This window comes from Ramularia collo-cygni (genome assembly GCF_900074925.1).
Source record: "Ramularia collo-cygni strain URUG2 genome assembly, contig: RCC_scaffold01, whole genome shotgun sequence".
Classification (NCBI taxonomy): domain Eukaryota; kingdom Fungi; phylum Ascomycota; class Dothideomycetes; order Mycosphaerellales; family Mycosphaerellaceae; genus Ramularia; species Ramularia collo-cygni.
In genome coordinates, this window is record NW_019716255.1 from 4,636,241 (window position 1) to 4,661,567 (window position 25,327).

The 25,327-nt window shown below is 52.7% G+C and overlaps 9 protein-coding genes; 7 read left to right on the forward strand and 2 right to left on the reverse strand.

The window, feature by feature from the left end:
• Positions 1–392: 392 nt before the first annotated feature.
• On the forward strand, positions 393–3,402 carry RCC_01501 (related to long-chain-fatty-acid CoA ligase FAA2; the record flags this gene model as incomplete). XM_023766794.1 has 3 exons in its annotated part: positions 393–620; positions 682–1,279; positions 1,349–3,402. The coding sequence occupies 3 exons, from the start codon at positions 393–395 to the stop codon at positions 3,400–3,402; spliced, it is 2,880 nt and encodes a 959-aa protein (XP_023622562.1).
• A 1,014-nt stretch (positions 3,403–4,416) lies between these two features.
• Positions 4,417–5,839, forward strand: RCC_01502 (probable mannan endo-1,6-alpha-mannosidase DCW1 precursor; the record flags this gene model as incomplete). XM_023766795.1 has 2 exons in its annotated part: positions 4,417–5,202; positions 5,255–5,839. 2 exons carry the CDS (start codon positions 4,417–4,419, stop codon positions 5,837–5,839), a joined length of 1,371 nt encoding a protein of 456 aa, XP_023622563.1.
• Positions 5,840–6,844: 1,005 nt separating this feature from the next.
• Positions 6,845–7,201, reverse strand: RCC_12197 (uncharacterized protein; the record flags this gene model as incomplete). XM_023766796.1 has 2 exons in its annotated part: positions 6,845–6,944; positions 7,011–7,201. The coding sequence occupies 2 exons, from the start codon at positions 7,199–7,201 to the stop codon at positions 6,845–6,847; spliced, it is 291 nt and encodes a 96-aa protein (XP_023622564.1).
• Positions 7,202–7,701: 500 nt separating this feature from the next.
• RCC_12196 (related to oxidoreductase (Msc7)) lies at positions 7,702–9,642 on the reverse strand (the record flags this gene model as incomplete). XM_023766797.1 has 3 exons in its annotated part: positions 7,702–7,933; positions 7,989–8,954; positions 9,008–9,642. 3 exons carry the CDS (start codon positions 9,640–9,642, stop codon positions 7,702–7,704), a joined length of 1,833 nt encoding a protein of 610 aa, XP_023622565.1.
• Positions 9,643–9,856: 214 nt separating this feature from the next.
• RCC_01504 (related to peroxisomal membrane protein) lies at positions 9,857–10,585 on the forward strand (the record flags this gene model as incomplete). XM_023766798.1 has 5 exons in its annotated part: positions 9,857–9,906; positions 9,966–10,086; positions 10,140–10,254; positions 10,310–10,497; positions 10,550–10,585. The coding sequence occupies 5 exons, from the start codon at positions 9,857–9,859 to the stop codon at positions 10,583–10,585; spliced, it is 510 nt and encodes a 169-aa protein (XP_023622566.1).
• Positions 10,586–11,392: 807 nt separating this feature from the next.
• On the forward strand, positions 11,393–13,174 carry RCC_01505 (related to rab geranylgeranyl transferase component A; the record flags this gene model as incomplete). XM_023766799.1 has 3 exons in its annotated part: positions 11,393–11,466; positions 11,527–12,632; positions 12,834–13,174. The coding sequence occupies 3 exons, from the start codon at positions 11,393–11,395 to the stop codon at positions 13,172–13,174; spliced, it is 1,521 nt and encodes a 506-aa protein (XP_023622567.1).
• Positions 13,175–14,159: 985 nt separating this feature from the next.
• Positions 14,160–15,238, forward strand: RCC_01506 (related to dicarboxylate carrier protein; the record flags this gene model as incomplete). XM_023766800.1 has 2 exons in its annotated part: positions 14,160–15,139; positions 15,190–15,238. 2 exons carry the CDS (start codon positions 14,160–14,162, stop codon positions 15,236–15,238), a joined length of 1,029 nt encoding a protein of 342 aa, XP_023622568.1.
• Positions 15,239–16,827: 1,589 nt separating this feature from the next.
• RCC_01507 (uncharacterized protein) lies at positions 16,828–19,558 on the forward strand (the record flags this gene model as incomplete). XM_023766801.1 has 5 exons in its annotated part: positions 16,828–16,858; positions 17,117–17,355; positions 17,411–17,522; positions 17,579–17,866; positions 18,033–19,558. The coding sequence occupies 5 exons, from the start codon at positions 16,828–16,830 to the stop codon at positions 19,556–19,558; spliced, it is 2,196 nt and encodes a 731-aa protein (XP_023622569.1).
• A 3,785-nt stretch (positions 19,559–23,343) lies between these two features.
• Positions 23,344–25,089, forward strand: RCC_01508 (probable glutamine phosphoribosylpyrophosphate amidotransferase; the record flags this gene model as incomplete). Its single annotated transcript, XM_023766802.1, has 1 exon — positions 23,344–25,089. One exon carries the CDS (start codon positions 23,344–23,346, stop codon positions 25,087–25,089), a length of 1,746 nt encoding a protein of 581 aa, XP_023622570.1.
• Positions 25,090–25,327: the final 238 nt, after the last annotated feature.

A 25,327-nucleotide genomic window follows, 5' to 3' on the forward strand; every position in this document is an offset into this window, starting at 1 on the left:
GCTGTAAGAAACATGACTAGAAACACTCTCCTGAGTCTCAACCAATTCATTGGGCGCCTTGTATCAAATCTTGGCAAACCGCCGGAGCACTTTGTCAACATGTCATGTCTGCCGATCGTTCTTTGGCAGGCCCAAGCTCACGGAGTCTTATTGTGGCTCCCCTTGGAACAACGATATGTGCAATGTTGCAGTCGAGAGGTCGTACCATTCGAAAGTTCAAGCCATGCTCGCTGCGCCCGATCCGGGAATCTTATCTGGTTTCAAGTACAAACGGCTACTCAGGGCCGCTTTCGACACTAGAGGTGACCAAAGTGAACTAAACTGTCGCGAGCCCCGCCGCCTTGCTAGCTAGTGTTCATTCAACAGCTTAACGAATATTTCCCGCCGTGATCATGGCCTTCCAAAATGCAATTCGGTTCTTTCTTCCTTATCATCGAAGCGTTGTTGAAGAGAAGAGTTCCGAGGACGAAATGGCTTCGAATGCAGCGCCCACACACATTATCGATCTTCTTCGAAATGCAGCAACAGCTTCTCCTTCAAATGGCTGCCTCTATCTCGAGAGAGGCTTGAGCGAAGATGCGACCAGAGAGAGCTATGCCGAGTTGTATCAAAAAGCACAGGTGTGTAGAGGCTGGAGATCAACCAAGACAGCCTGCCAGTGGAAGCTAATCGCAAGGTTAGGAAAACGCAGTCCGCCTGTTAGAAGCTGGCATCGTTGGCAAAGGGAAGCATGTAATCACATACTTCGACGACCAGAGATCCAATGTCCTATGGTTTTGGTCAGTCGTTGCTGCTGGAGGAATCTGCGCCATCCTCAACCCAATCTCCAACGAACCGAAGACAGCTGCCGGCCAGCTCGAGAACATCAAGACACTCTTCCCCGATACCACAGTCATAACAAGCCACAAGCTGTCTGCAATCTTCATCTCGCAACGACTGCCAGTAAGCACGGTCGAGGACATCCTCGAGAACAACCACCGAGTTTCAGTGAATGGCAATCTTCCAACAGTTGCATCGTCCGCTCCGGATGAGGACATCGCAGCGATCCTCTTCACCTCTGGCAGCACAGGCTTCTCAAAGGCAGTCAAGTTCTCACACACCCAGCTCATTGCTTCGGTCAAAGCAAAATCCAGCTACCTGGAGACACAGGATTTGTCGTTCATGTCTTGGGTCAGCTATGACCATTCGGCATGCTTCTGCGAAATCCACCTCCAAGCGATGTATAATGGCACAGATCAAGTTCTTGTACAACCATCAGACCTTGTACAAGAACCATATCGTGAGTTGAACACCACAGAAAATCTTCAGGAGTCAGTTTCAGTCAGCTGACGATTACCTCGTTCATCAGGGTTCTTCAAGATCATCAGCGATTACAAAATCGGCTACACATTCTCACCCAACTTCTTCCTCGCAGCAGCAGTCGAATCACTCTACCGACAGGACCCCACAAAGTTGAGCATAGACCTGAGCACGCTCCGGGTAATCATGTGCGGTGGAGAGGCAAACCGAACAAAGACGTTGGGTGCCGTTGATGAGGTTCTCCACAGATACGGAGCTCCGAAATACTCAATCAAGGCAGCGTACGGCTTGAGCGAAACCTGCTCAGCGTGCTTTTACAATCTCCGCAGCCCCGATTACGATTTGGAGAATGGCAACACTTTTGCTTCCGTGGGCAAGCCATTACCAGGTGGACTGGAGATCAAGATTGTGCCGATTGGTGATGAGACCGAGACCAATCCGGGTGAGGGCCTGGTATATCTCAAGGGACCAGTCATCTTCAAGGGATACCACAACAATGAGGTGGCCACAGCTTCCGCATTGACCGAGGACGGTTGGATGAACTCGGGCGACATTGGAGCTCTGGATCAGAACGGCAACCTGCGACTTCTTGGTCGGCAAAAAGAGGTGCTCATTCTGAACGGCAACAACTACTCATCCTTCGAGATTGAGTACGCGCTTGAGACCGGCAACATTGCTGGGTTGACCACATCATACACTGCAGTCTTCTCCACATGGAACGAAGCTGCATCGTCAGAGGCTGTGGTAGTGCTTTTCAACCCAACCGAGGCAGCTATCGGACCCAAGAACATGCGAGCCACGCTCCAAGCCATCGACAAGAGCATCTTCAGCATCTGCGCCCAAAAGGCACTTTCGATCATTCCACTCCCCAAGAACCTCTTGCCCAAGTCAACGATTGGCAAGCTCTCCCGCGCAAGGCTGAAGCAAGAGTTTGAAAAGGGCTCCTTCAATGATTACATCATTCAAGAACAGCCGGTGTCCAAGCTTGCAAAAGCACAAGAGAAGTCTCTGGACTCGCTCTCTCCACTCCAGAAAGAGATAGCACAAATCTACGCCAACATTGTCGGCGTCGCACCCGAGGAGCTGGTTGGCCAGGATGCGCTGCTCTCATCAGGAATCAACTCGCTCGGTTTCATGCGATTGAAGAAGGCGCTCGAAAAGGGTTTGAAGATCCACCAGGACATTCCCATGCCATTGCTCATCCGCTGCCATTCGCTTGCAGAACTCGAGCATGAGCTCACTCTGATCGGAACCGTTTCGAAGGAGTACGATCCTATCGTGCCTCTTGCAACCCAAGGCAGCAAGCAGACACTTTTCCTCCTTCATCCTGGCGCGGGCGAGTTCCTCTGCTGGATGGGACTTATAAAATACCTTCCAGACAGACCACTGTATGCTCTCCGAGCGAAGGGTCTCCACCCGGGCGAGGGTACTTTCAAGGATTTGCCGGACTTGCTGAACTGCTATTACACGGCCATTCGAAGAGTCCAGCCCAAGGGACCATACGCCATGCTTGGCTATTGCTTTGGTGGCCTCCTCTCTTTTGAGCTCGCCAAGATGTTTGAAGCCGATGGCGAACAAGTTATCTTCTGCGGTGGTATCGACAACCCACCCTCGCTCAAGAGCACTATTGGACAGGTGCGATATCGATCCCTGATGATCGACGTTCTGCCAGTTGTGACAGGCTATACCGAGGACGAAGCACGAGCGTTCGGCGAAGAGACCGCGGGCCTCACCGACGAAGAGTTCTACGCCATGTTGTTCACCAAGTTCTCCCCAGAATTCATCGAGAACATGGACATCACCGTCCCTCGCCTGCAAGCTTTCGGCCGCGTGGAAGATTGTATGCGTGCCATTGCAGCAGAGTACGATCCGTCTGGCTCAATTGCCACAACGGACATATTCTGCGCCGACCCCATGCCGCACTTTGGAGCGACACCAGAGAAGTGGAGGAGTGACGTTCTGGGCCTTTGGAAGGGATTCGTCAAAGACGAGAACGTCAAATTCCACAACGTTGAGGGCAACCACATCAGTTTGATTAAAGAGCCACAGATCCAGACGTTCCAGGTCACGGTCAACGACGCGTTGGCAGCACGCGGCGCTTGATCGGTGGGTGTTTATTGTATTCTTTACGACTGGCGTCAGGGCGGAACGGAACCTAGAGCAGGACCAGGCATAAAGTACGGAGTTATTGGTTAGCATGTCGACTTGAGATTCCCAGGGCCCGAATAGCATCTGATTTGCTGAAATTTCCGTTCTTCCAGCTCAGCCTCCATGGTAGTGACATTGGTAACTGCAGCGGCCATTCAGTGCCATGGTATGCAGCCGCGCGGGCGGAGAGTGGGCGTCTGTTCCAAAATGACTGGTGAAACGCAGACGGAGCGCAAATTTGGAGCCGGAGCTGTTGCGGCGCGGTTGTTTCGCGCCATCATGCGGCGTGTCTGCGTCCTTTGAAATTCGCTCATGTGGAAATCCTGCAAGGTGCTGATAATGGCAGACGCTGGCACATCTTGATGATGATGATGATGATGATCTTGTTGTTAATGGAGTTGGTGCGAGTGGCATCTCGGAGCGGTTGCGGCCTGTTTGACACGGGCCCACAGAAGGATGGATTAAGCTACGCGCCGTCGCTCCACAAGCATTGATCGCTGGAGCATATCCAAGGCTTGTTGACCGTCATCGCAAACATCGAATGTGTTGAACTCCATCCCCTCCATCTTCATGACTACCTTACTTATTTTCCCTCAGCTTTCGCGACATGGGTGCGCTTTCTTGGAGACAAGGATTGCCAGCTAAGAATAGGAGTACGACGATGAAGCTTATATCGCGTGGCCCGGCGCTTCGCTTCGCTTGCTTGCTTGCTGGCTTGCGTCGCCCTGCCCCCGGTCTGTACGATTGAAGGTAATTGTCGTCGTTGTTCATCCTCCTGCGTCTCATGATTCTTCCATTCAACACGTGTGCACTGCTGTAGCCTGTCCACTCATTTGAACCGCGCTCCGAAGCAACTACGATCGTCAACTCGACACTTCCTCGAAGCGAACAAAGAGCCACACTACAAGCCGCCACGCAGAAGGAGGCGATACCAGATTCGCTTGAAAACACACGCACACATCGCATACAATGCGAACCACAGCGCTTTTCGGCAGCGTCCTACTGGCAGCGCAATCTGCTCGCTCGCTCGATCTCGACCCGGACAATGCGGAGTCAGTAAAAGCAGCTACTTCCAAGATCGCGGCCAACATGTTGGACTGGTACAAGGGCGACGAGTCTCCCAACGCGCCTGGACTGCTCCCTCCGCCATACTACTGGTGGAATGCCGGCGCCATGTTTGGCTCACTGATCGACTACTGGTACTACACCGGCGATGATACCTACAACGCGGTCACGACGGAGGCGATGCTCTTCCAGGTTGGACCCGATGAGAACTACATGCCACCCAATCAGAGTAAGTCGCTCGGAAACGATGACCAGGCATTCTGGGGAATGGCTGCCATGTCTGCCGCAGAGGCCAAGTTCCCGAATCCTCCAGAAGATAAGCCGCAATGGTTGGCACTTGCACAGGCCGTTGTAAACTCCCAGATTCCACGATGGGACGACAAATCTTGTGCAGGAGGTTTGAAGTGGCAAATCTACACGTTCAACAATGGATACAACTACAAGAACTCCATCTCAAATGGATGCTTCTTCAACCTAGCCGCACGCCTGGGCATGTATTTGGGGAACCAGACCTATCTTGATGAAGCTGAGAAGCACTGGGAATGGTCTCAAACCATCGGTCTCATCAGCAAGGATTATCAAATCTACGATGGCACCGACGACACCTTGAACTGCACAGATTTCAACCACATCCAATGGAGCTACAATTCTGGAGTGTACCTCTTGGGAGCGGCTGTCATGTGGAATCAAGTACGTTGCGTAAGACTTTCCAACATGTGACTAGTGCTAATCTCGTCTCCAGACTGAGAGTGACCCTACCAAGCAAGCTTTGTGGAAGAGTCGCATTCAAGGTCTGCTCGACTCTGCGAGTCGCATCTTCTTCTACCAGGACACGGGTATCATGTTTGAAGTCGCCTGCGAGCCTTCTGGTAACTGTAACTTGGACCAGCAATCTTTCAAGGCCTACCTCTCCCGTTGGATGGCCGCCACTGTCAAAGTTGCGCCTTGGACCCATGATATCATCATGCCGCTCCTCAAGACTTCAGCCATTGCGGCTGCGAAGGCCTGTACGGGAGGCGGCGTACAGGATGCAACATGTGGAGGCAAGTGGTTTCAGGGCACATACGATGGCCAAAAGGGTGTGGGTCAGCAGATGAGTGCACTGGAGGCCATCCAGAGCATGCTCATTGACCAGGTCCAAGGACCTGTCACCAATTCATCGGGTGGAACCAGCCGGAGTGATAATCCCAATGTTGGTTTAGGGGGAGATGACAATGCCGGAGTCCCTGTCCCAACGATCACCACGGCTGATCGTGCTGGCGCCGGCATCCTGTCCGCGCTTGTGATGATAGGGATTCTTGGAGGGGCATGGTGGATGCTGGCCTAAATGAATTGCGAGCAAATATGGAATGAGTCGGCAAGGTATGCGCTGTGTCGAGTATGTTGTTTAGCAGGCGTCTCGCCTGCACTGCGGGAAATGTCGGAGTTTGAAGGATATGACCAATTGAGCTGGCTGGCTTCTTGTGCAAGGCGTTTTGCGTCGTGCGACACGAGATATGATGTACTACCTTTATTGTAGGCCGGATTGCCCGAGATCGAGCGCTCGCTACAAACTCGCAAGACTTCGTCCAGTGTGCGATGTTGTGAACACAGAGGGACACTTTCGGTGAGAAAACCGAGAGCGGTCAGCTGAACGGTGGGCATAGGGGACACCACACAGACGTCAGCAGTGGAAGTTGTCTGAACCTCGCTTGGGCGGAGGACATGAAAGACACTACTACGGACGAGCGCTCCATCATCGTTCGCTGTCGTGCACCGATTCGAGCTCATCTGGAACCAAGCCTCGGCGACAAGGAACAGTCAATAACAAGGTCATCCTTTATTGCCTGCGCTTCTACACGTTACTAGATATTCGCCCGCTAGTCAAGTTCATCAACGATGAGAAAACGTAGGCGGTAAGGTATCAATCAAATATCTGGACAAGTTTGCAGAGACGCAAACAGACGCAGAGATTTGACCAAAGTCCGCTGTTGACAGCTACAAGCTCGTGCCGCGGTTTGCAGGCTACCGCGCGAGCATAATAATCAATCGTCGGATTACGTGGTTCTCATGCAGGGTCGCATCGCATGTGAACATGTGGGCGGCCAAACGGCTTTGACGTGGGGTGGAAGCGAGCCGCTTGGCATGCGGTCAGCAGGACACCTCAGCATGTGAGAGCTCGAGCTCGAGCTCAGATCACAATCACATTCACCAACACCGTCTCAAGGACATGTCAAGCAGGATTTGGAGAACGGATATGATTTGGTTTGATGTGTTTAATGAGCGTTCCGTGTCTCCGTTTATTTCCTCCACAATGCAATCTTCCTCCTCTCCTCCCCTCAACTTCCTGGACCTATGCTGCAATCATCGTCGAATGGGAATGGAGCGGACATTGACATGGCATTCCCTCATTCTCGGTCTGATTCAGACATATCGTGTCGTTGCATTTACTTCTGCGAGTAGAGAACATCGAGTTAGCAAAAAGGATAGCGCCCGGCGAGAGCGGAAAGGGACCTTACGCAGTTGCAGCTTTCCTTGCTGGCGCAGGAGCAGCCGGAGTTGCAGTTGCATGGACCCATTTTGATTGGATGGTTTGTTGGTTTTTGGTTTGAAGTGGTGTGGTGTTGGTGAAGCTTTGTGATGATGACCTTGATGGTTTGGCTGTGGAAAGAGAAGCAGAGTGGCCGACCGTGGCATTAATATATACCATTCGACGACCACCCCCATCCCATCACGCGCCCACTCACAGTCCGTGAATGTGGATCCACATTGGACTACTGCAGCTCAAGGTTTCAGTACAGCGCATGTATTTCGTGGAGAGCAAGTCGATTCATCCCACGTCCTGTGGGCGTAACCAGCATGGTCCAAGTTGCTATATGGGCGCTAGTTCGCTTCGCTGAGACGCTGGTATTGGTCGACGGTTCCGAGCTACGGAGCTGTTTCTGTATGCTACCTGTTGATCCAGCTCCGGAATCATTACCGTCTACATCCGGCAACTCCAAATGAGCTCTTCATTGGGGCGAGGAGCTTCGCGACACGCGATCATGTCTGAGCTTGCCCGTTATAACTGTGGAACAGAAAGTCAGGCGTGCACCGTATGACACCTATCCGAAGCCTGGGCGAATTGTCTTGTGATAGAGACGATCTCAGACCTGTTGGCCGGCTGTGCTTACCGCTCCTGCCACACCCACGCTTACCTAGGTCCTCCTATCAGAAACCCACAAGTCGACGGATCCCTTGCCACCTTCGCGGCATGTTTTCTCCATAGCCGAGAAAGACAACACCCACTGCGGCTCTCCACGCACCCTCCCGCATTGGGTAATCAAGGTTAGCCGGGATGGACGTCTTGATGAGTGAGGGCCATCTGTCCACGCATATCGACTTCGCATTACACACACTACGCAGGCCTTCTTGCCCAGCGAAACGACCGTAGCCCGATCCCCTGAACAGGWCACACGTTAGCATGTAACTTCAATTGCGAGAAGAACACAGCGTACCTGACACCACCGAATGGCAGCTGGCAGACATAGTACGCTGCAAGATCATTCTCAGCGACCATCCCCACCTTCAAGCCGTTTGCAACATGATTCAGTGCATCTCGGGCCCGTGATGTGGAAGTGGGTCCATAAACACTCGCTCCCAAGCCATATGCCGTGCTGTTGGCAATTTCAATAGTCTCGTCAACACTTTCCGCCCGCATCAATACACAAACGGGTGCGAAGAGCTCTTCCTGAGCTATCCTCATGTCAGACGTCACATCCACAATGAGAGTGGGAGTGAAGTAATGACCCTGTGGGTAATGCTCGTGCGTGAACCGATGTCCACCCACGAGGAGCCGCGCGCCACTTGCCGTTGCCTCCGCAATCAAATGCTCCAGACGGTCAAAGGACGTGGGACTGATTAGGGCACCGCAGTCAACGGTTGTCTCAGGGTCAAGGTCGTTCCCCAGTCGAAGTCCCTTGATACGAGGCTCCAGCATTTCGATGAGTCTCTCGTACGACTTTGGCTGAGCAATGATGCGCTCTGTACCAACACAGTTCTGTCCCGACGATTGAAACACACCCCTCATCAAAATACTGCATACTCTTTCCATCTCCCCGCTCGACATACATCGCTGCTTGGTATCGTCCAGGACTATGGCAGCATCCTTTCCACCGAGCTCTACACACAGAGGCGTCAGCGCCTTGGATGCACTCTTCGCGACAGCGTGGGCCACTGGTCTGCTCCCGATGAATGTCAGATGGCTGAGTCCTGGATGCGAAGTAAAGTGCTCCGCTGTCTCTGGCCAGCACGCAAAGCCCTGGACGACGTCTGGATCAAAACCACAGGCTGACAATGCACCCCGAACGATGTTGGCGAAGTATACGGACGACCAGGCAGTCTGCTCGCTGGTTTTGACAACGATGGCATTGCCAGCGAAGATGGACGATATCACTGGACCAAGGAAATTATGAAACGGGTAGCTGGGAAGAGTCAGTGGCTGGGCAATATGTTCGTCTGAAGCTCGGCGACTTACTTCCAGCTCACACATGCGGCAACAACTCCCAGAGGCTCGTAGCGAATCTCATTCTTCTTATAGAACATCAACAGGTTGGTAGAACGCCCGTCGGCCGAGAGGGACTTTTCGCCATGGTCAAGCATCCACCTGATCTTCTCTGCGGTGACAAGAATCTCTCCGAACAAGGCATCAACCCTGGTCTTGCCGCTGTCAAGGCACGCGGTTCTGATAATGTCTGCTTCATTGTCGAGTATGAACTTTAGAAGAGTCTTCAGCACCTTACGACGTTGAGCGAAAGTCGTTTTGCTCCATGTCGATTGTGCGGCGGCGGCGCGAACGATCAACCGATCGATCTTGTCCGGTGTGGCAGGGTTGATGAGGGAGATCAACTGTCCAGTGGCAGGAGCGTAGCATTGTATAGCGTTTGAGCCGGTCACCTTGATGGACGGGCTTGGAAGCTCCTTTCCCTGCCAGCCAATCTTCGCTTGCTCAGGCGGTGGGAGAGAAAAATCGACACCGTGTTCAGGATCTGTCCGAACCAGGAGATACACCAGCCAAGCAAGTATGAGACATATTGCCGTCGCTACGATTCTTCCATCCCACAGGCCATGGCTTGACGCGTCCAATAGGTCCCGCAGCGGCAGCGCGTCCATGGTAAGTAACGTGACCCGAAATCCAGTGTGGAGTGTTGGGTGCTCGGAGATCCTCCGTGAGAAAGTGTGAGCCGACTAAGCCGCCGAACTCGGTGCTGATGATGCCGTCTATTGCCGAACGTGTCAATTGTTGAGGACCTCGGGAAACATCCAGAACAAAACCATCGAGACACAACATTCAATGTTTCATTGATCAAAAACTCGACGTATCGAAATGGCTCCTCTCAAAGTTGGCGACAAGTTCCCTTCCGACGTGAAGTTCGAGTTCGTTTCTTCTCCCTCTTGTTGGCACGCATATCGATACTCATACCTCGTCATTACAGATGGGCTCCGATAACCGATCCTGATCCAACTGCCTGCGGTGTTCCACAGGCGTACGATGCGTCAAAGGAGTTTGCCGGCAAACGTGTTGTGATTGTCTCGGTTCCAGGTGCTTTTACACCAGTAAGGAAGAGATCTCTTTCGACATTGCAAGGACATTCTCTGATCCTCAATAGGGTTGTCAGGCTCGTCACATTCCTCCTTATATTCAGCAGATCGATGAGCTTGTCTCGAAGGGCGTCGATCTTGTCGTTGTGATCGCAAGCAATGATTGTTGGGTCATGGCAGCATGTATGCAGCGCATCTGTATGTTCAACTTTACGTATACAGGACTGACTGTAGACAGGGGCCAAGGTAAACGGCGTCGGGCCCGATAGCAAGATCCTTTTCATGAGCGATACCAAGAGCTTCTTCAGCAAAAACCATGGCTGGGACGCTGGAATGGGGGATCGCAATGGTCGCTGGGCGATGATCGTTGAGAAAGACGGCACCATTTCTGCTGCTGATGTTGAGGAATCACCTCGCAATGTGACGGTAGGTTATCCATTCCCCGAATCGATGGCAATCCGATTGACTTGCTGGCTAGGTGTCTGGGGCGGATGCCGTTCTCTCGAAGCTGTAGAACTTATTGCTGCAGTCGGGCGATGTGTGTATGCAGTCGTTCTTGTGGATCCAATGCTTGTTGTTGTGTTCTACCTTTGTGTTCCCTGTCGCCTCATTCAATGAGTGTATTGTTGCATTGCAAATAGGCAAACCAGTGATACGTTTCCATTTGCGACCTAAATTAGACACTCGAGCCCTCCTGTACATGTAGTTTATCACTGTCTCATCGTTCCGTTTCGACAGAACCCAGTGCAACCACACCGACAACACCGCAAACATGCAGAAACCAATTATCATGTSAATTGCCGCATTCCAGTACACTGTCCCGCATGTAGGCGTTTGTTGTCGAGCAAAGCTGTCATCGACTTCTACCCCAACCCTAACCCTAAGATACACTTGACGTCGATACGGGCGMAGAATTGCACAGGCTTGGACTGCAGGAGACCTAATGCACCGCAGACGAGGAGCTCTGAGATCCAAGATACACCGGCGACTTTTAGCACGTTGTGCTTTCAAAATATGCTGTCTGTCCAACACGACCCGCACCATCATAGAATTTTCCAGGCGGGAGATACGCGGACTTGAATTCGTTCTTTCGCACCCGCAGATCTGCAGTGAAGAGACCTGGCTAGAACTCCGCATCACGGATGAGGTTGCTTCGTTGATGGGTGCGATGATGAAGGAACTTCAGACAAGTCCTGGAAATGAATCTGATGCAGAGATCTTTAGCGTCTTGGCGAACGATCATCCATTTCTCTGCTGTTGGATCTCATCCTCTCCCTTCACCTTCCTACAACAACCATGTGATCAAAATCATCTCACCACGATGGAAACCCTCAACGGAACCAGCTGGGATGTGGTCATCTCTGGCACGGGTCTACCACAGTCGCTACTCGCGCTGTATGTTTGTCCAACGATTGGCAGTCAGACTCGGGCTAACTAACGCAGACTCCGCTGAAGAGCTCTGTCGCGTTCCGGAAAGACGATTTTGCATGTCGATCGTAACGACTACTACGGCGGCGACGAAGCTGCATTCAGTCTCGCTGAGGCCGAGACATGGGCTGAGAAGCACTCCGCGCCGCTAGAAGAGTTTGCTCAAAGCTCTTTCAGTACTGCGGGAGTGAAAAAGCTCGATATTGAGCAGGATCAGGAGTCGGTCAAGCTGGCACATGCTCGGGCCTACTCGCTTGCGTTGGCGCCACACCWGRTCTACACACGCTCAGCTCTGCTATCGTCGCTGGTCTCATCTCAAACGCATAATCAGCTCGAGTTCCAAGCGGTTGGATCCTGGTTCATCCTGAACACGCGAGAGAGTGCCTCCACAGGGTCCGCGACGCTCACCAGGGTGCCAGGTGGAAGAGAGGATGTCTTCCAAGATCGTGCGCTCGATCTCAAGGCAAAGAGGTCACTTATGAAGTTCCTGCGCTTTGTCGCCGCCAGCGAAAGTCAGCCAGACACTTGGCATGCAGACAGGTCAATGGTCTTCTCCACCTTCCTCCAGCAGAAGTTCGCCTTGCCGCCCGCCTCACATGCACCCATATTCGCACTCACGCTGAGCAACCAGCCAGCCGAGCATACCACGGTCGGATTTGCGGTGCCCAGGATCGCAAGACACTTGACAAGTATCGGGCTGTTCGGTCCGGGATTTGGGGCTGTTCTTCCCAAGTGGGGTGGACTGGCAGAGGTAGGCCAGGTGGCCTGCCGTGCTTGTGCTGTAGGAGGCGGTGTCTACGTTCTCGGCCAGGGCGTGGTTGAGAGCCGCGCCGATGAAGATGCAGGCCTTAAGATCACCCTTAGTGGTGGAGACAAGGTGTCTGCCAAGTGGCTGACTGGCACCCATCTAGACCTGCCTTCGCCCCCGTCCATTGAAGCATCGGCCGGAACACTCATATCGAAAAGCATCTCGATCATATCATCGCCATTGACTGCCCTGTTCCCACCGACCTGCGAGGGAGGACCCGTGCCGGCAGGTGCCGTTGTTATGATGCCGACGAGCAATGATGGCGACCCGCCAGTGTACATATTCGCGCATTCCAGTGAGTCTGGCGAATGTCCTGTTGGACAAAGTACGTATCATCCTCCACATTTCCCGCCAATGCACACCGCACCCACAACGAAATGATGAACGATTTTATGAATACTTATCTACATTGTCTGAACTACATTGAAGAATAAACCATCTCTGACAACCTGATACTTCGTCCTTGGACCTACTTCGCAAAACATCGGCTCTATTTGCACGCGCATAGGCTAACTTGCTGTCACAGGTGTCTTATATGCCTCTGTTTCTCAGCCAAGTGTAACCGGCTTTGTCCGCCTTGACGAAGCCGTGCGGAAGCTGATCGAATCGTTGAGCGAGGCTGACGACCTCCGAGTCTTGTGGACCATGCAGTATCAACAGTGTTTCAGCTCAAGAGCTGCCACTCCTACACAGAGTGGCTCGACGGTTGTGCTCGATTCGCTCTCATCYGAGCTTGCACTCGAAGAGGGCTTGCTGGATAGCGTTAAGGCTGCATGGCAGCAGATCTGCGGTGTGGATGGTGAGCCCGATAGCTTCATGAAGTTCGAAGCACGAGATGGTGCTGTTGACGAAGAGGGTCTTGCTTAGCTCGGCTACCTACACACTCGCGCTGAAGCGTTCATGCATATGGTGTTTCCCAGTCTAAGTACTTGTTTCCTACCTCCAATCCCCTGTTATCCGGTGCAACCTGTCCTGCACTCTCATCTTTTGCGCACAAGACAAGGATGTAAGCAACCCCACTCAATACTCCGACATTGTCGGACACCTCCGGCAATGACCCATGCGTGTAGTAGGAAGGAAATTGGACAAAGCAAATTGATTCGAGGGCCTACTTGCTTCTGCCAGTGCTGATAAGCCACGCTGCTTCCCTTCCTGTCACGATTAAAGGTACCATGGAGCAACAATGGGCTCGAACAGGGTTGCCGTCGCTCCGAAGCACTGTGCGTGTTGCACTTCCATGTGGCCTCGTAGAGCTGGGCGCCTCGAGTGGTTGTTTTCCCCGCAGATACCAGGTAGGTACAATGGAAGCTACCTAGGGTACACGAGGTCAGCTCTGAAGCTCCGAATAATACATTGAATCACCCGTTCCTGCCATCCTTTACTGCGACTGCGACTGACGATAATACCTAGTAAGATCCATAAGCTTCTCACTGGGACAGCCTCGACGATCATCCTACATATCAAATCGTATTACAATACATTGCTGTGCGATTCCTAAACCACTACCGACCTGCCTATCCGACCCGAGAACGAGAGCTCAGACGCGAAGTTGCTGTGGAGCTCGAGCATCCTGCCAGTCTTCACATGTGAGTAACACTGCGGGATCAACCGGAATCGCGTCGCGACAATTCGGTTATCAAAGTGTAAAGGCCGGCCGGCATGACGGCTCGAAATAGTTGCAGCTGTGTTGGCATATGCAATATAGTCATACGGAATCCCTCTGACTTGGGCGCAGTTTTTACAGCAAGACCTCCTTGCGATTAGATCCAGTTCCATTCGCGAAAGCTTGACGAAGCTATCGACCACCATCGCAACCTGCACCACCTAAGCCTATAGTCAGGACGTCGCGATAATGGCTTCCGCAATCGAGGCCGCGAGACGCAAGGCTGAAGCGGCCCTTACAGCAGTCAAAGATGTTGCAGCAGATGCCCCTGCAGCGATGCAGAAGGCTTCTGAGAACCCGCAACAAGCCTCCCGTGAAGTTCTGCAGTCGCCATTTATGCGAGCTGCCCTTCCCTTTGTTAATGGAGGTGCTGCCGGTATGGTCGCTACCACGGTGATCCAGCCAATCGACATGATCAAGGTCCGCCTCCAGCTTGCCGGTGAGGGTGTCAAAACAGGCCCGCGACCGTCGCCAATCACAATCACAAAGGACATCATTGCTGCTGGGAGGGTGATGGATCTCTACACTGGTCTGAGTGCAGGTCTCCTACGACAAGCTGTTTACACCACAGCACGACTTGGATTCTTCGATACTTTCATGAAAAGTCTCAGTGCCCGCGCGGAAGGTCAGGGCCAGATTATTGGCTTTAAAGAGCGAGCGATGGCAGGTTTGACAGCCGGCGGTATCGCTGCGTTCATTGGCAATCCAGCTGATTTGGCATTGATCCGTATGCAAAGCGACGGTCTGAAGCCCAAAGCTGAGCGGGCCAACTACAAAGGTGTCGGCGATGCGCTGATGAGAATCGCGAAGAATGAGGGCGTTGCTCGGCTCTGGGCTGGCGCAAACCCGACCGTGGTGCGCGCAATGGCGTTGAACTTTGGACAACTCGCATTCTTCTCAGAAGCAAAAGCACGACTGAAGACCATGGACACGATGGGTCCTCGGACGCAAACGCTGACGGCATCCGCAATCGCGGGCTTCTTCGCATCCTTCTTCAGTCTCCCATTCGACTTTGTGAAGACCCGGTTGCAGAAACAATCTCGAGGTCCGGATGGTAAGCTTCCATACAAGGGAATGGTGGACTGCTTCCAGAAGGTCATCCGAGAGGAGGGTCCTTTGCGATTCTATCGTGGCTTCTCGACGTATTACACACGTATCGCGCCGCATGCGTAAGTGAACTTCCGTGTTAGGTCGATATTGTGGACTGACGGTGTTACAGAATGGTGACTCTGATCGTAGCCGACTACTTGAATTTTATCACCAAGTAATGGCATTGTAGCAGACCATAGGTTGATCGTCTCAAAGGGCATTCCGATGCCAGCAAAGCCACATCGCAGTCTGGAGCAGCAGCATGGAGGGGGTGTATATACCAATGGAGTAAGACATGACATTCTCTCTTGTGCAGACTTTGCAGAGCCAGCCGAATGCGTCTCTGTGATCAAGTCGGTGCGGTCCGTAATGAGTGATCGATGTCTTCACAGCGGACCGTCGTCGGGGAGGAGGCCCGGTGATCGATTGATCGATCCCAACTCGTCCTCGTCACGGGGCCGATCTTTCTAGATACCCAGATGGCAGAGATCACAAGAGGCACCGCCAGCTCTCGATTTCATCGCATCGGCATGGACTGACGCATGGAGATGCTTGTGGAGTCTGTATGAAAGCGGTTTGCGCCATAAAACGATCGATTTCCGGCGGCCCCACGTGCCACACTGAACCGTCTCCGGGGAATTGGCGTAGCATGAATACGTTTCAGACTATACCAGATACGCGAGCATGTTGGTATTTCTACAAGATCTTGATCTTATATATTCCAAGATGGAGCTCGTGAAAGTGGACCGTAGCTTTTCGAAGCCGATGTGTGGCCGACACTACCGTACCATTCGCTTGGGGACATCTCCTAGTTGCCAGACAGGCGGGGTTGTCACTGGACACTAAGAAGGCAGAACGTCTTCACTTACACGAACGAGGTTGAGCACGTGGACCACGGCTGGATCAAGCACTCCTCTCAAGGATTACAGCGTCTGGCTGCATCGGGAGATTTTGCACCTCCCAAGAATCCTTGCATGGTAGGGATCTCTTCCAAGTCACGAAAGACTGACAGTCCGTTTGAGAGGAGGCACTTCCGGTGTACCACCAAAAAGCAGCCGCTGTATATTAAGCGAGAGATATTAACCGAATGGGCCATGACATGTTCCTGCATCGGAGTTTATTCACGCTCCGGCGGACCGCTTCGCTATGCAACTAAATCACACTATGGATTGACCGCGATGCAAGGGTCCTGAGGAATCGTCTTCAGAGATCGATACAAAGGGAGATATGTCCTCACTAAGTCACGCTTATTCTCGGAGTAGAGCCTGGAGAGAAGGTCGTTTGCATATGCAATCTATTCGGGACTGGCGACCACTGTGTCGGGACATGCGCTTAGCCCAGTATGTTACAATGATCACTCCTCGCGATGTCGACTAAGCAGTCTGGCCATCGTTCAAAGATCGACGTCGTTACCATTGCGACTATGGGGCGWGTTCCAGCAACCGTCTGCGTTTGCCGAAGAAATCTTCTGGACCCAGCGGATCTTGCGAATACTGCACTCGTCAAATGACAATCGAGATAAGACTAGCACCCAWCCCCACAACCAGGTCTTGAAACGGTCGGAAACTGTGTCACCGTCCTTCTCGATAGAGCCAAGAAGAGGAGCCCCAACGTGTCTGTACCTGTCGCGCAGGACTTCCTTCTTGGATTCAGTGCGAACATGACATATTCGCCACCATCTTTTCTTTGATATACCAATCTTGAGGCTCATAGATCTTCTGTGCTGTTTCCCTTCGACAATATCTTTACCCGGCATATACATCCCACCATGGGCAGCGCTTCGAAGAAACCCGCGATAGGTGTGTACACTCTCTCCATCCAGACGATCTGGTACTGATCAGCAAAGACTTCGTCAACCCTTCTGCACAWCTCAACGCTGGTATCTGGTCACTCTATGTCGGTGCTACTGCGTTCCTATTTGCACGTATATACAGCAAGAGAAGTCGAAATCACAGACTCTGGTACGACGACTACATTCTACTTCTATCATGGGCAAGTCTAGCGTACCTCGAAACGACGCCAACTCAGTCGCTGACCATTACAGGTCATCCTCACAGGCAATAACATCTTGATAACGGTCGAGTACGCTACGGGATACGTTGTCCCGAAATGGGACGATAGGATGCGCATCATGATCATCGTGAGCTCTTGCGGTACTCTGCTGGGTCAAAGCCTGACCAAGACTGCCTTTGCTGTGACACTGCTCAAGCTCACAAGAGGGTTCTCACACCGAAAGGCGTGTCATGCCGTCTTGTGGTTCTGCATCGTGTCGATGCTCTCCTACAATCTAGCCAAGGTACGTCCAACATCTCCTTCATGGAGCCGAGTGGCATCGTTGTTGACAGCACCAGATTGTAGTAGAATGGGGAAAAGTTTCTGGGAAAGACGTGTATGATGTCTGGTATCGACTAGACTTCTATCTTGATTCGTCTGTACGCAAAAAGTTCAAGGAGGTTGGAAATTGTGAGTCGATGAGCTCGCTGAGTTGTCCGATACACATTGCTAACCATGTGATCCAGATTACAACATCCTTATGGACTTTGTGTTTGCGTTGTTCCCATGGATCCTGACTTGGAATATGGACATGAAAAGGAAAGAAAAAATAGGGCTCTGTCTTACAATGAGTCTCGGCATGGTCGTGGCGATTCAGTCGACCATTCGAAACGAGTGGAAGTACAGTGGCAATGATAAGGACCGGCTGTACTTCTGGAGGTTGGCAATGAGCAACATCTGGTATAATTCGGAGATCACAGGCACTATCATTGTGCAATGCGTGCCTGTGCTGCGTCCATTGGTCCAGGATCTATGTACCACGATGCGTTCAAAGAGGCTCGGCTCGAGTCAAGATGACATTGCTATGGAGGAAGTTAGATTTTACGAGCCGAAATGATTAGTATGAATGAGACTGTAATGAAAGTTGATGTTGATGCTGCCCGCGGTTGAACCTTAATCATGTGAATGATGTAGAACTAGATGGAGCGCGTCGCGAACGCGTCAAGTGGGGGACTTTCTTGCACGCTCCTCCATCAATACCGCAATACCACAATACCACGATCACGTACGCCGCCGCCAAGATGAACATGTCCACCATGTCTAGAGGTCGCCCTTCGACGACGCAGGCAACGCAAGGACGCAGCACAGCTGGACCAGAATATGAGCCGCCGAAGTTTCCACTGAACCCCGCCGCACAGCGAGCATTGGCGCAGCTGTCGCGTTCGGCAAACCTGACGAAGCTCAGCAAGAGCCTGGCGGAGGCGCAGACGCAGCTCACAGATACGGCTGTTCAAATGAATGACCGTGTTACCAATGCAACGGCGAGCGCGAAGCGTTCACGGGAGAAGCGGCAGCGAGAGCACGAAGGACAGGACGAGGAGCAAACGGCGCTGGAGCGGAATCTGGCGCAATTCCAGGCCAAAGTCGACGGTATGACACAGCGGATGGAGGAGAGCATGCGCAAGTTAGTGGACCACCAGCACGGTGTCGAGGCCATCAAGCAGTCGCTGGCCAAGGCTGAGCAACATGCACACAACACGGCCAGCACACAAGCCAGTACACAGAATGCCCGCACTCAACGAAGGACCCGGCGGACCAATGGTGAGGATGGTGAGGACGATGGAGAGGCGGAAGAGGAGGCTTCTGCAGGAGAGGAGGAATACCCAGACTTCACGCCTACCGACCCTGCTGGTGGCACTCCAGGACAACGCGCTCCTGTCGAAGTGTTCCGCACCAATCTCAAAGACGCTAAGCTACGCTATGAGGCAATGAGCCAAGCCGAGAGATACTCAGAAGTTGAGGCATACTACAACTTCCGCGAAGTGGTTCATGACGCAGTGCACCAAGACAAGGAAGACGTTCCGCCACAGGACAAGAGCAAATGGTTCAGTGAAGGTGGTGTAGCAGCGCCTGGAATCACAAATCGCAATGTAGACGCAGAGAACGGGGAAGAGGACGATGATCTCGCTATCAGCAAGGCCACGATCAGCACCAAGTGTCTCCTTACATTGCGGGAGTTTGTCTACCCATACACGTCGAAAAAGTGTCCACACAGCTTCGAGAAGGATGCCATACTTGGTATGATAGACGCCTCCGCGAGACGCACTGTTCCCGGCCCTGGACAGCGGCATGGCGAGAAGTGCGTAATCTGTCCGGTGGGAGGATGTCAGGAGCAACTCACCAAAAACGATTTGGGCGTGGACAAGGTGATTGTCCGCAAGATTGAGAGACTGCAGCGCAGCAGGGAATTGCAAGAGCAGGAAGAGGACGACGACAGCGATACAGGCCATGGTGCCACGCAAAATCGCGCCCTCTCGATTGATGATGATGCTGAGGATGACGATACAAAGGATGCTGCTGCTGTGAGACCCAAGCCAGAGCCGCATCCCACTGGAGCTTCAAGCCGGGCACCTCCCTCTACAGCTCCTCGTCCAACTCAGGTCATTGATCTGAGCGACGAAGAGGATGATGAGGAAGGAGACGTGGAAGACTCAATGGTGGAGTAAGTGCAGGCACAAAATTCATCTCATTGGTCTGTCCGCGATCTCGTAGCCATGCTGAAGCAATGGGCTGCTCGTCTCCGAGGCCTCTGACCACGTCAAATGCGCTGGCACCTGTAATAAACAAAACACACCCCCTCTCATTCTCATTGCGAATTCCAGCCTTGCCTCCCGTCCACTGCTTTTCACTTAATCAAGCACAATCGGGTTCCTCGCCGCATGCGCCTTCTTCGCCTCAATCGCCAACCGCCACTTCCTCATATTCTCATCTGTCTCCTCCAAACACGGAATGATTGTCTCAAACATCGCCTTTGCGAACACCGGCGGCACGGCATTGCCAATCTGCTTGCCCAAAGACTTCTTCGTGTCGAAGTGGTACTTGTGCGTGGGTTGGAAGCCCTGCAGCTGGCTCTTCTCCTGGTATGAAAAGAGGCGTTTGCCACTGGGATGCCAGTTGTTGATTCCGCCGTCTCCGGTGATGCAGCAGCGTAGAGGCAGATTGGCGTCCCACGGAAGGGTTTTGTTTGGGTCGCGTGGGAGAGCGTATGCCAAGGGATGGTTTGGTGGGAGTTTGGGGACTTGGTCGAGGACGTCTGCTACGGTTACGAAGGGTTTGAGGTTTGCGCCGACGCCATGTGTTGGAGTGGGGAATGGCGGGAGGATTTGACCTGGACTGGAAAAGCAAGTTAGTGAATGAATGGGAAGGGAGGAGGGGTAGGGGACACTTACCAAGCTGCAATCACAATAACTCTCTTGCGAGCTTGCGAGTTTCCATGCTGCGCGAAATTGATGACTTTCCATCTCAAATTGTATCCTGCTTGCGTCAAGGCACAGACCTGCGCACGGAAGTGCTGGCCATCCTTCTTGTACAGGATACCTGGGACCTGTTCCAAAGTGAGGATTCTTGGCTTGCAATTCGCAAGAATGTTTTCCAAAGTCCCGTATGCTGTAGCGATACGTTCGTTGTCAAGTTCATCGTTGTTGCCCCTGTTGGCAAGTGAGTGACCTTGACAAGGAAATGATATGTGCATCACATCGACACGATATCCGATGGTGTATCTGATAGAGAAGGCTCCAATATCCATTTTCAGGACGGTGACCCCGGGAAAGTTGAGCTTGAGCGTCTTGCAAGCGTCGCTGTTGATGTCAAGGAGATACTTGATCTTCATGCCGGCTAGCTTGGCTCCTGTAGCGGTTCCGCCAGCTCCAGCACAGAGGTCTGCGTACGTGATCGTGTTCTTGGTCCGCTTTAACTTGGAGCGTTCCTCGACTGCTTTGTGGGTTAACTTCTCCTTTCCGCCATTCTCCTCCCCAAACTCCGTAGTCTCAGTTGAAAGACCACCAATTGTCTTCTTCCGCGCGATATGTGGCTTCTTCTCGTTCTGGGTATTCTGATCGCCATGAGAATGGCCTTGATCGTCATCGCTGGAGATGTCGATAAGGTCGATGACCTCTCGTTTACGCTTCGTGGACCCTTTCGCTTCTTCCTGCACGTCTCCATTCGYATCTTTGTTTGGGCGGTAGTCTTCGAATATTTGCTCTGCTGAGCTACCACAATTCGAGTCGCATTCATGCTGATCAATCCAGAGGATCTGGTAGGCTACAACTTGCTTGCCCTTTTCATTCATCTCTTCGATATATTTCCTCCGGCAGAAGAGTGTTCCACGTTCCTGCTTCTCCTTCCATTCTTCTGTGGTGTAGAACTCGCCAAAGCTTTGTCCACTCAGATCGCCGTGAGGCTTGTTTGTGAATATCACGTTGCGAACAATGCCAACGTCTTCGATCCGCCTCGTCACACGTGCTTGTCCTAGCGATGTTGTGGAGGTGCCGGTAATCAGAGCACACACTTCGTTCTTGGTGCGAGGCATAAGAGCGTGTAAAGGGGATGGACCACCAGCTTTCGGAAACTTCTCATCGACATCTCCGCAACGCTGCAGAAGGTCGCCATGCAGGTACACCTGGCCATGGCTTTTAGTGATCTGAACTATCCGTAAAAAGGCGTCATTTTCTTTGTGTCGGCATTCAACACAATCGCCAGGCTGGACAACGACATCGAATCGAGTCCGAGCAGAGTTTTTCGAGTCATGGTTCGTGAGGTCGRCGGTCAAGTCGGGGGAGGTGTCGCGTCGCTCAAAGTCATCGCCCGTGAGGTCGACCAACCCTTGTGACTCATAATTGTTAACGTCGATGACCTCAACGCGGCTGTGCAGGCTCTCCTCTGCGTCTGTGTCGGCGTCGCCTGACTCTGTTTGGCTAGCATCATCGTCGGCAGAAATGTAGTGACTGTGCTGAGCGGTAGATCCGCGACGGCGATTGGAGAGTGGGGTTGTTTTTGACCTTGATCCGGCCATTTTGTAGATGCCCTAGGTGCTGAGGAGGCGGAGCGGCAAATTTCGGRGAGTTTGCACCAGTGAGCTGCGTTATCGCAGCGACAGAAGTGCTATTGGCAGGTCGTGTCTGACAAGAGCGAGTGCGGTGAGCCGCGGCAGAGATGAGAACAATACGAAAGCAATGTTGTCACAGGAATTGGAGAGGGATAAGGGAAGGCAAAACGGAAAGTAAAGCTGGAGGTAGCGAGGCACGCCGCAATGAAAATTGAGTAGAACAAAAGAGTGAAGAAAGTTAGACGGGAATAGCACCGTTTGCGCCAAGACTGCAGCAAACATCTTTGCCATCGATCAAAGGGAGGTGTACGAGATGTTGTGACATCCTCTGTTCCGCGATGGAGGGCCGTCCAAACATGGATGTGAGCAATCCAGACGTCCCTCGAACTTGTAAGAGCCCAAGGCCCATAGTGTTGCGAGAGGCTGAATTCCGACTTCGATGAACATTGCTGCGGTAGCTGAAGTCAAGCCGCCTTCTGGGGGATAGAGCCGTGCACATGGATGCTATAAACATGCCCGGCAGCCACACCGCAAATTCAATGGAACGTGGCTCGGAGGATGGAACTAGTCCATGATGGCCAGGAGAATGTAGCTGGCTGGTGGAACCGACGCTGCGTTCAGTTCCCATTCTTGGGTGATCGATTGTGGGCAATCATGCAAACGACGGAGAGATACGGGAGAGCGCGGGGACTGTTGGGGATAGCTAGAGCGTAGGTGTGTTATATAGCCTTGCAAAGACTTCGAGGATGCCTGCGAGAACGAAAGAGAAGATATCAAATCTGTGCCGAACAAAAGTCCTCGAGCAATGTTTGTTCAAGGCATAACGTCGTAGCTGCCATCAAGACGAGGTGAAGTGGGACCCTAAAGTCTTCCAAGTATACCTGTCCTGATCGGCTGACTGATCAAACTACCTTCTTTAGCGGTGTGGATCCCCCGCCGACTCCCGGACAGAAGAAACGAAAATTCGTCTTTTATGATAACCTCAGCCTACGACAAAATGTCATCGCCTATCACTTCAATCCGAAGCTATCGCTATCGTCGCGTCCACGATGCTGCAATCCTCGTAACACTGCGAGCGACCACCCACCATACCGCTCCGCCCTAGACCCCAAAATTCCATCCTCCATTGCTTCCGCGATCAACCTCGGAGGTGAGTTGCCCAAGATATTGCAGCAATCTGCCCATTCCACTGCCCCTCCAATGATGATCCGAGTATTATTTAAGATGTTAGACTTGGTATTACCCATGCCCAGAAAAGCTCGTTCTGAGATCAGCTTCACCTCTTTGTTTTTTCACCAGCCAAATTCACGGGCAATGCACATGCTAATGAAGAAGTGAGGAAGATCATATCCATTCTCCAACACCTCCGACATCTCCGACACACCAACAACAAGCCATTCTGCCACCATGTGCGGAATCCTCGCTGTCATCCTGGCCTCGACGTCGGCAGACGCGGGACCCGAGTTGCACCAGGCGCTGTACTACCTCCAGCACCGCGGACAAGATGCCTGTGGTATTGCGACGTGCTCCACAGGTRGCAAGTTCTACCAGTGCAAGGGAAACGGTCTTGCCTCCAAGGTCTTCAACGAGGGCAAGAGAGTGGCCGACTTGCCCGGCTACATGGGATTGGGACACCTACGCTACCCGACTGCGGGAAGCTCCAACAACTCGGAGGCTCAGCCATTCTATGTGAACTCTCCATACGGCATCTGCTTCACTCACAATGGCAACCTGATCAATGCTCCCGAACTAAGAGAGTACCTGGACAAGGAGGCCCACAGACACATCAACACCGAGTCCGACAGCGAGCTGATGCTGAACATCTTCGCCGATGAGCTCAACACCACCGGCAAGGCAAGAATCAACTCTTCTGATTGCTTCAGTGCACTTGAGAGAATGTACACCCGGCTCCAGGGTGGATGGGCATGTACGGCAATGCTGGCCGGATTCGGACTTATTGGGTTCCGTGATTCCTACGGCATTCGTCCTATGGTCCTGGGTGAGCGTCCCTCCTCTGACGTCGAGGGTGGTATGGACTACATGATGGCATCCGAGTCCGTCGCCTTGAGCCAAAATGGCTACAGCAACATCAAGGACATCCTTCCCGGCCAGGCCGTCATCATCGAAAAGGGCARGGCACCGGTCTTCCAACAAGTCAGCCCACAGAAGGCGTACGCGCCCGACATCTTCGAGTATGTCTACTTTGCGCGTCCGGAAAGCACCATCGATGGCATCTCCGTCTATCGCAGCCGGCAACTCATGGGCTACAGCCTTGCCGAGACCATCAAGAAGCAGCTGGGCGCAGATGTGCTGAAAGAGATCGACGCTGTCATCCCTATTCCGGAGACCTCGCTCGTTTCAGCATACGCGGTCAGCACGCACCTCAAGAAGCCGTACTGCCAGGGCTTTGTGAAGAACCGATACATCTTCCGAACCTTCATCATGCCGTCGCAAAAGGCTCGTCAACGTGGTGTCAGAGCCAAGCTCAACGCCATCCCGATCGAGTTCAAAGACAAGAATGTGCTGCTCGTCGATGACAGCATCGTACGCGGCACGACATGCAGGGAAATTGTCAACATGGTACGCGAGGCCGGTGCTCGCAAGGTCTACTTCAGCAGTTGCGCGCCGCCTATCACGCACGCTCACATCTACGGAATCGATCTTGCAAGCCAGGATGAGCTCATTGCACGCCAATGCGCCATGGACCAGATTGCGCAGAACATCGGCGCGGATGCCGTCATCTATCAWTCCCTCCACGACCTGGAGAAAGCATGCGCGAAAGACAGTCCTCGCGACAACCAAAAGTTCGAAGTCGGCGTCTTCTGCGGCAAATACGTCACACCAGTCGCAGACGGTTACTTTGAGCATCTCGAGCGCATTCGGGGCGAAACGAAGAAGCTGAAAGTCATGGAGAAGGCTGTTCAAGCTGTGGTTCATGGCACCGCTACCAACCAGGAGATCGAGATCGCCGCTAATGGCGTCGATGTTGACAGCCACGGACACGTCGTTGCTAAGAACGGTGGGGACTCCGATGGTCAGAAACGTCGACCAGCACAGGAGGTCAAGCGTCCAGAACGCCCTGAACATCTCAAGGAGCAGCGTGATAGTCAGGATGTCGCAATTTGGAATCAGCACGACAATCCTCGTGATTGAGGGATCCGTCGTCAACGATACTTGGCGAGCATAGTTATGCTCTTGGGCGTTTGGGGTGGCGTATCAGAGGAATGGCTCACTGCCACGTGAGCGTCTGGTTTTACTGCTAGTGGAGGTCCGAGGATCAGCAGAGTCTGGTAGCATGGCTCGACTCGGATGTTGATGTTTTCTGAGCTACCATAATGCAAGTTGTCTATCACGTCTATGTTCTCGACATTCGCAGCCTTTGAAGTCCGTG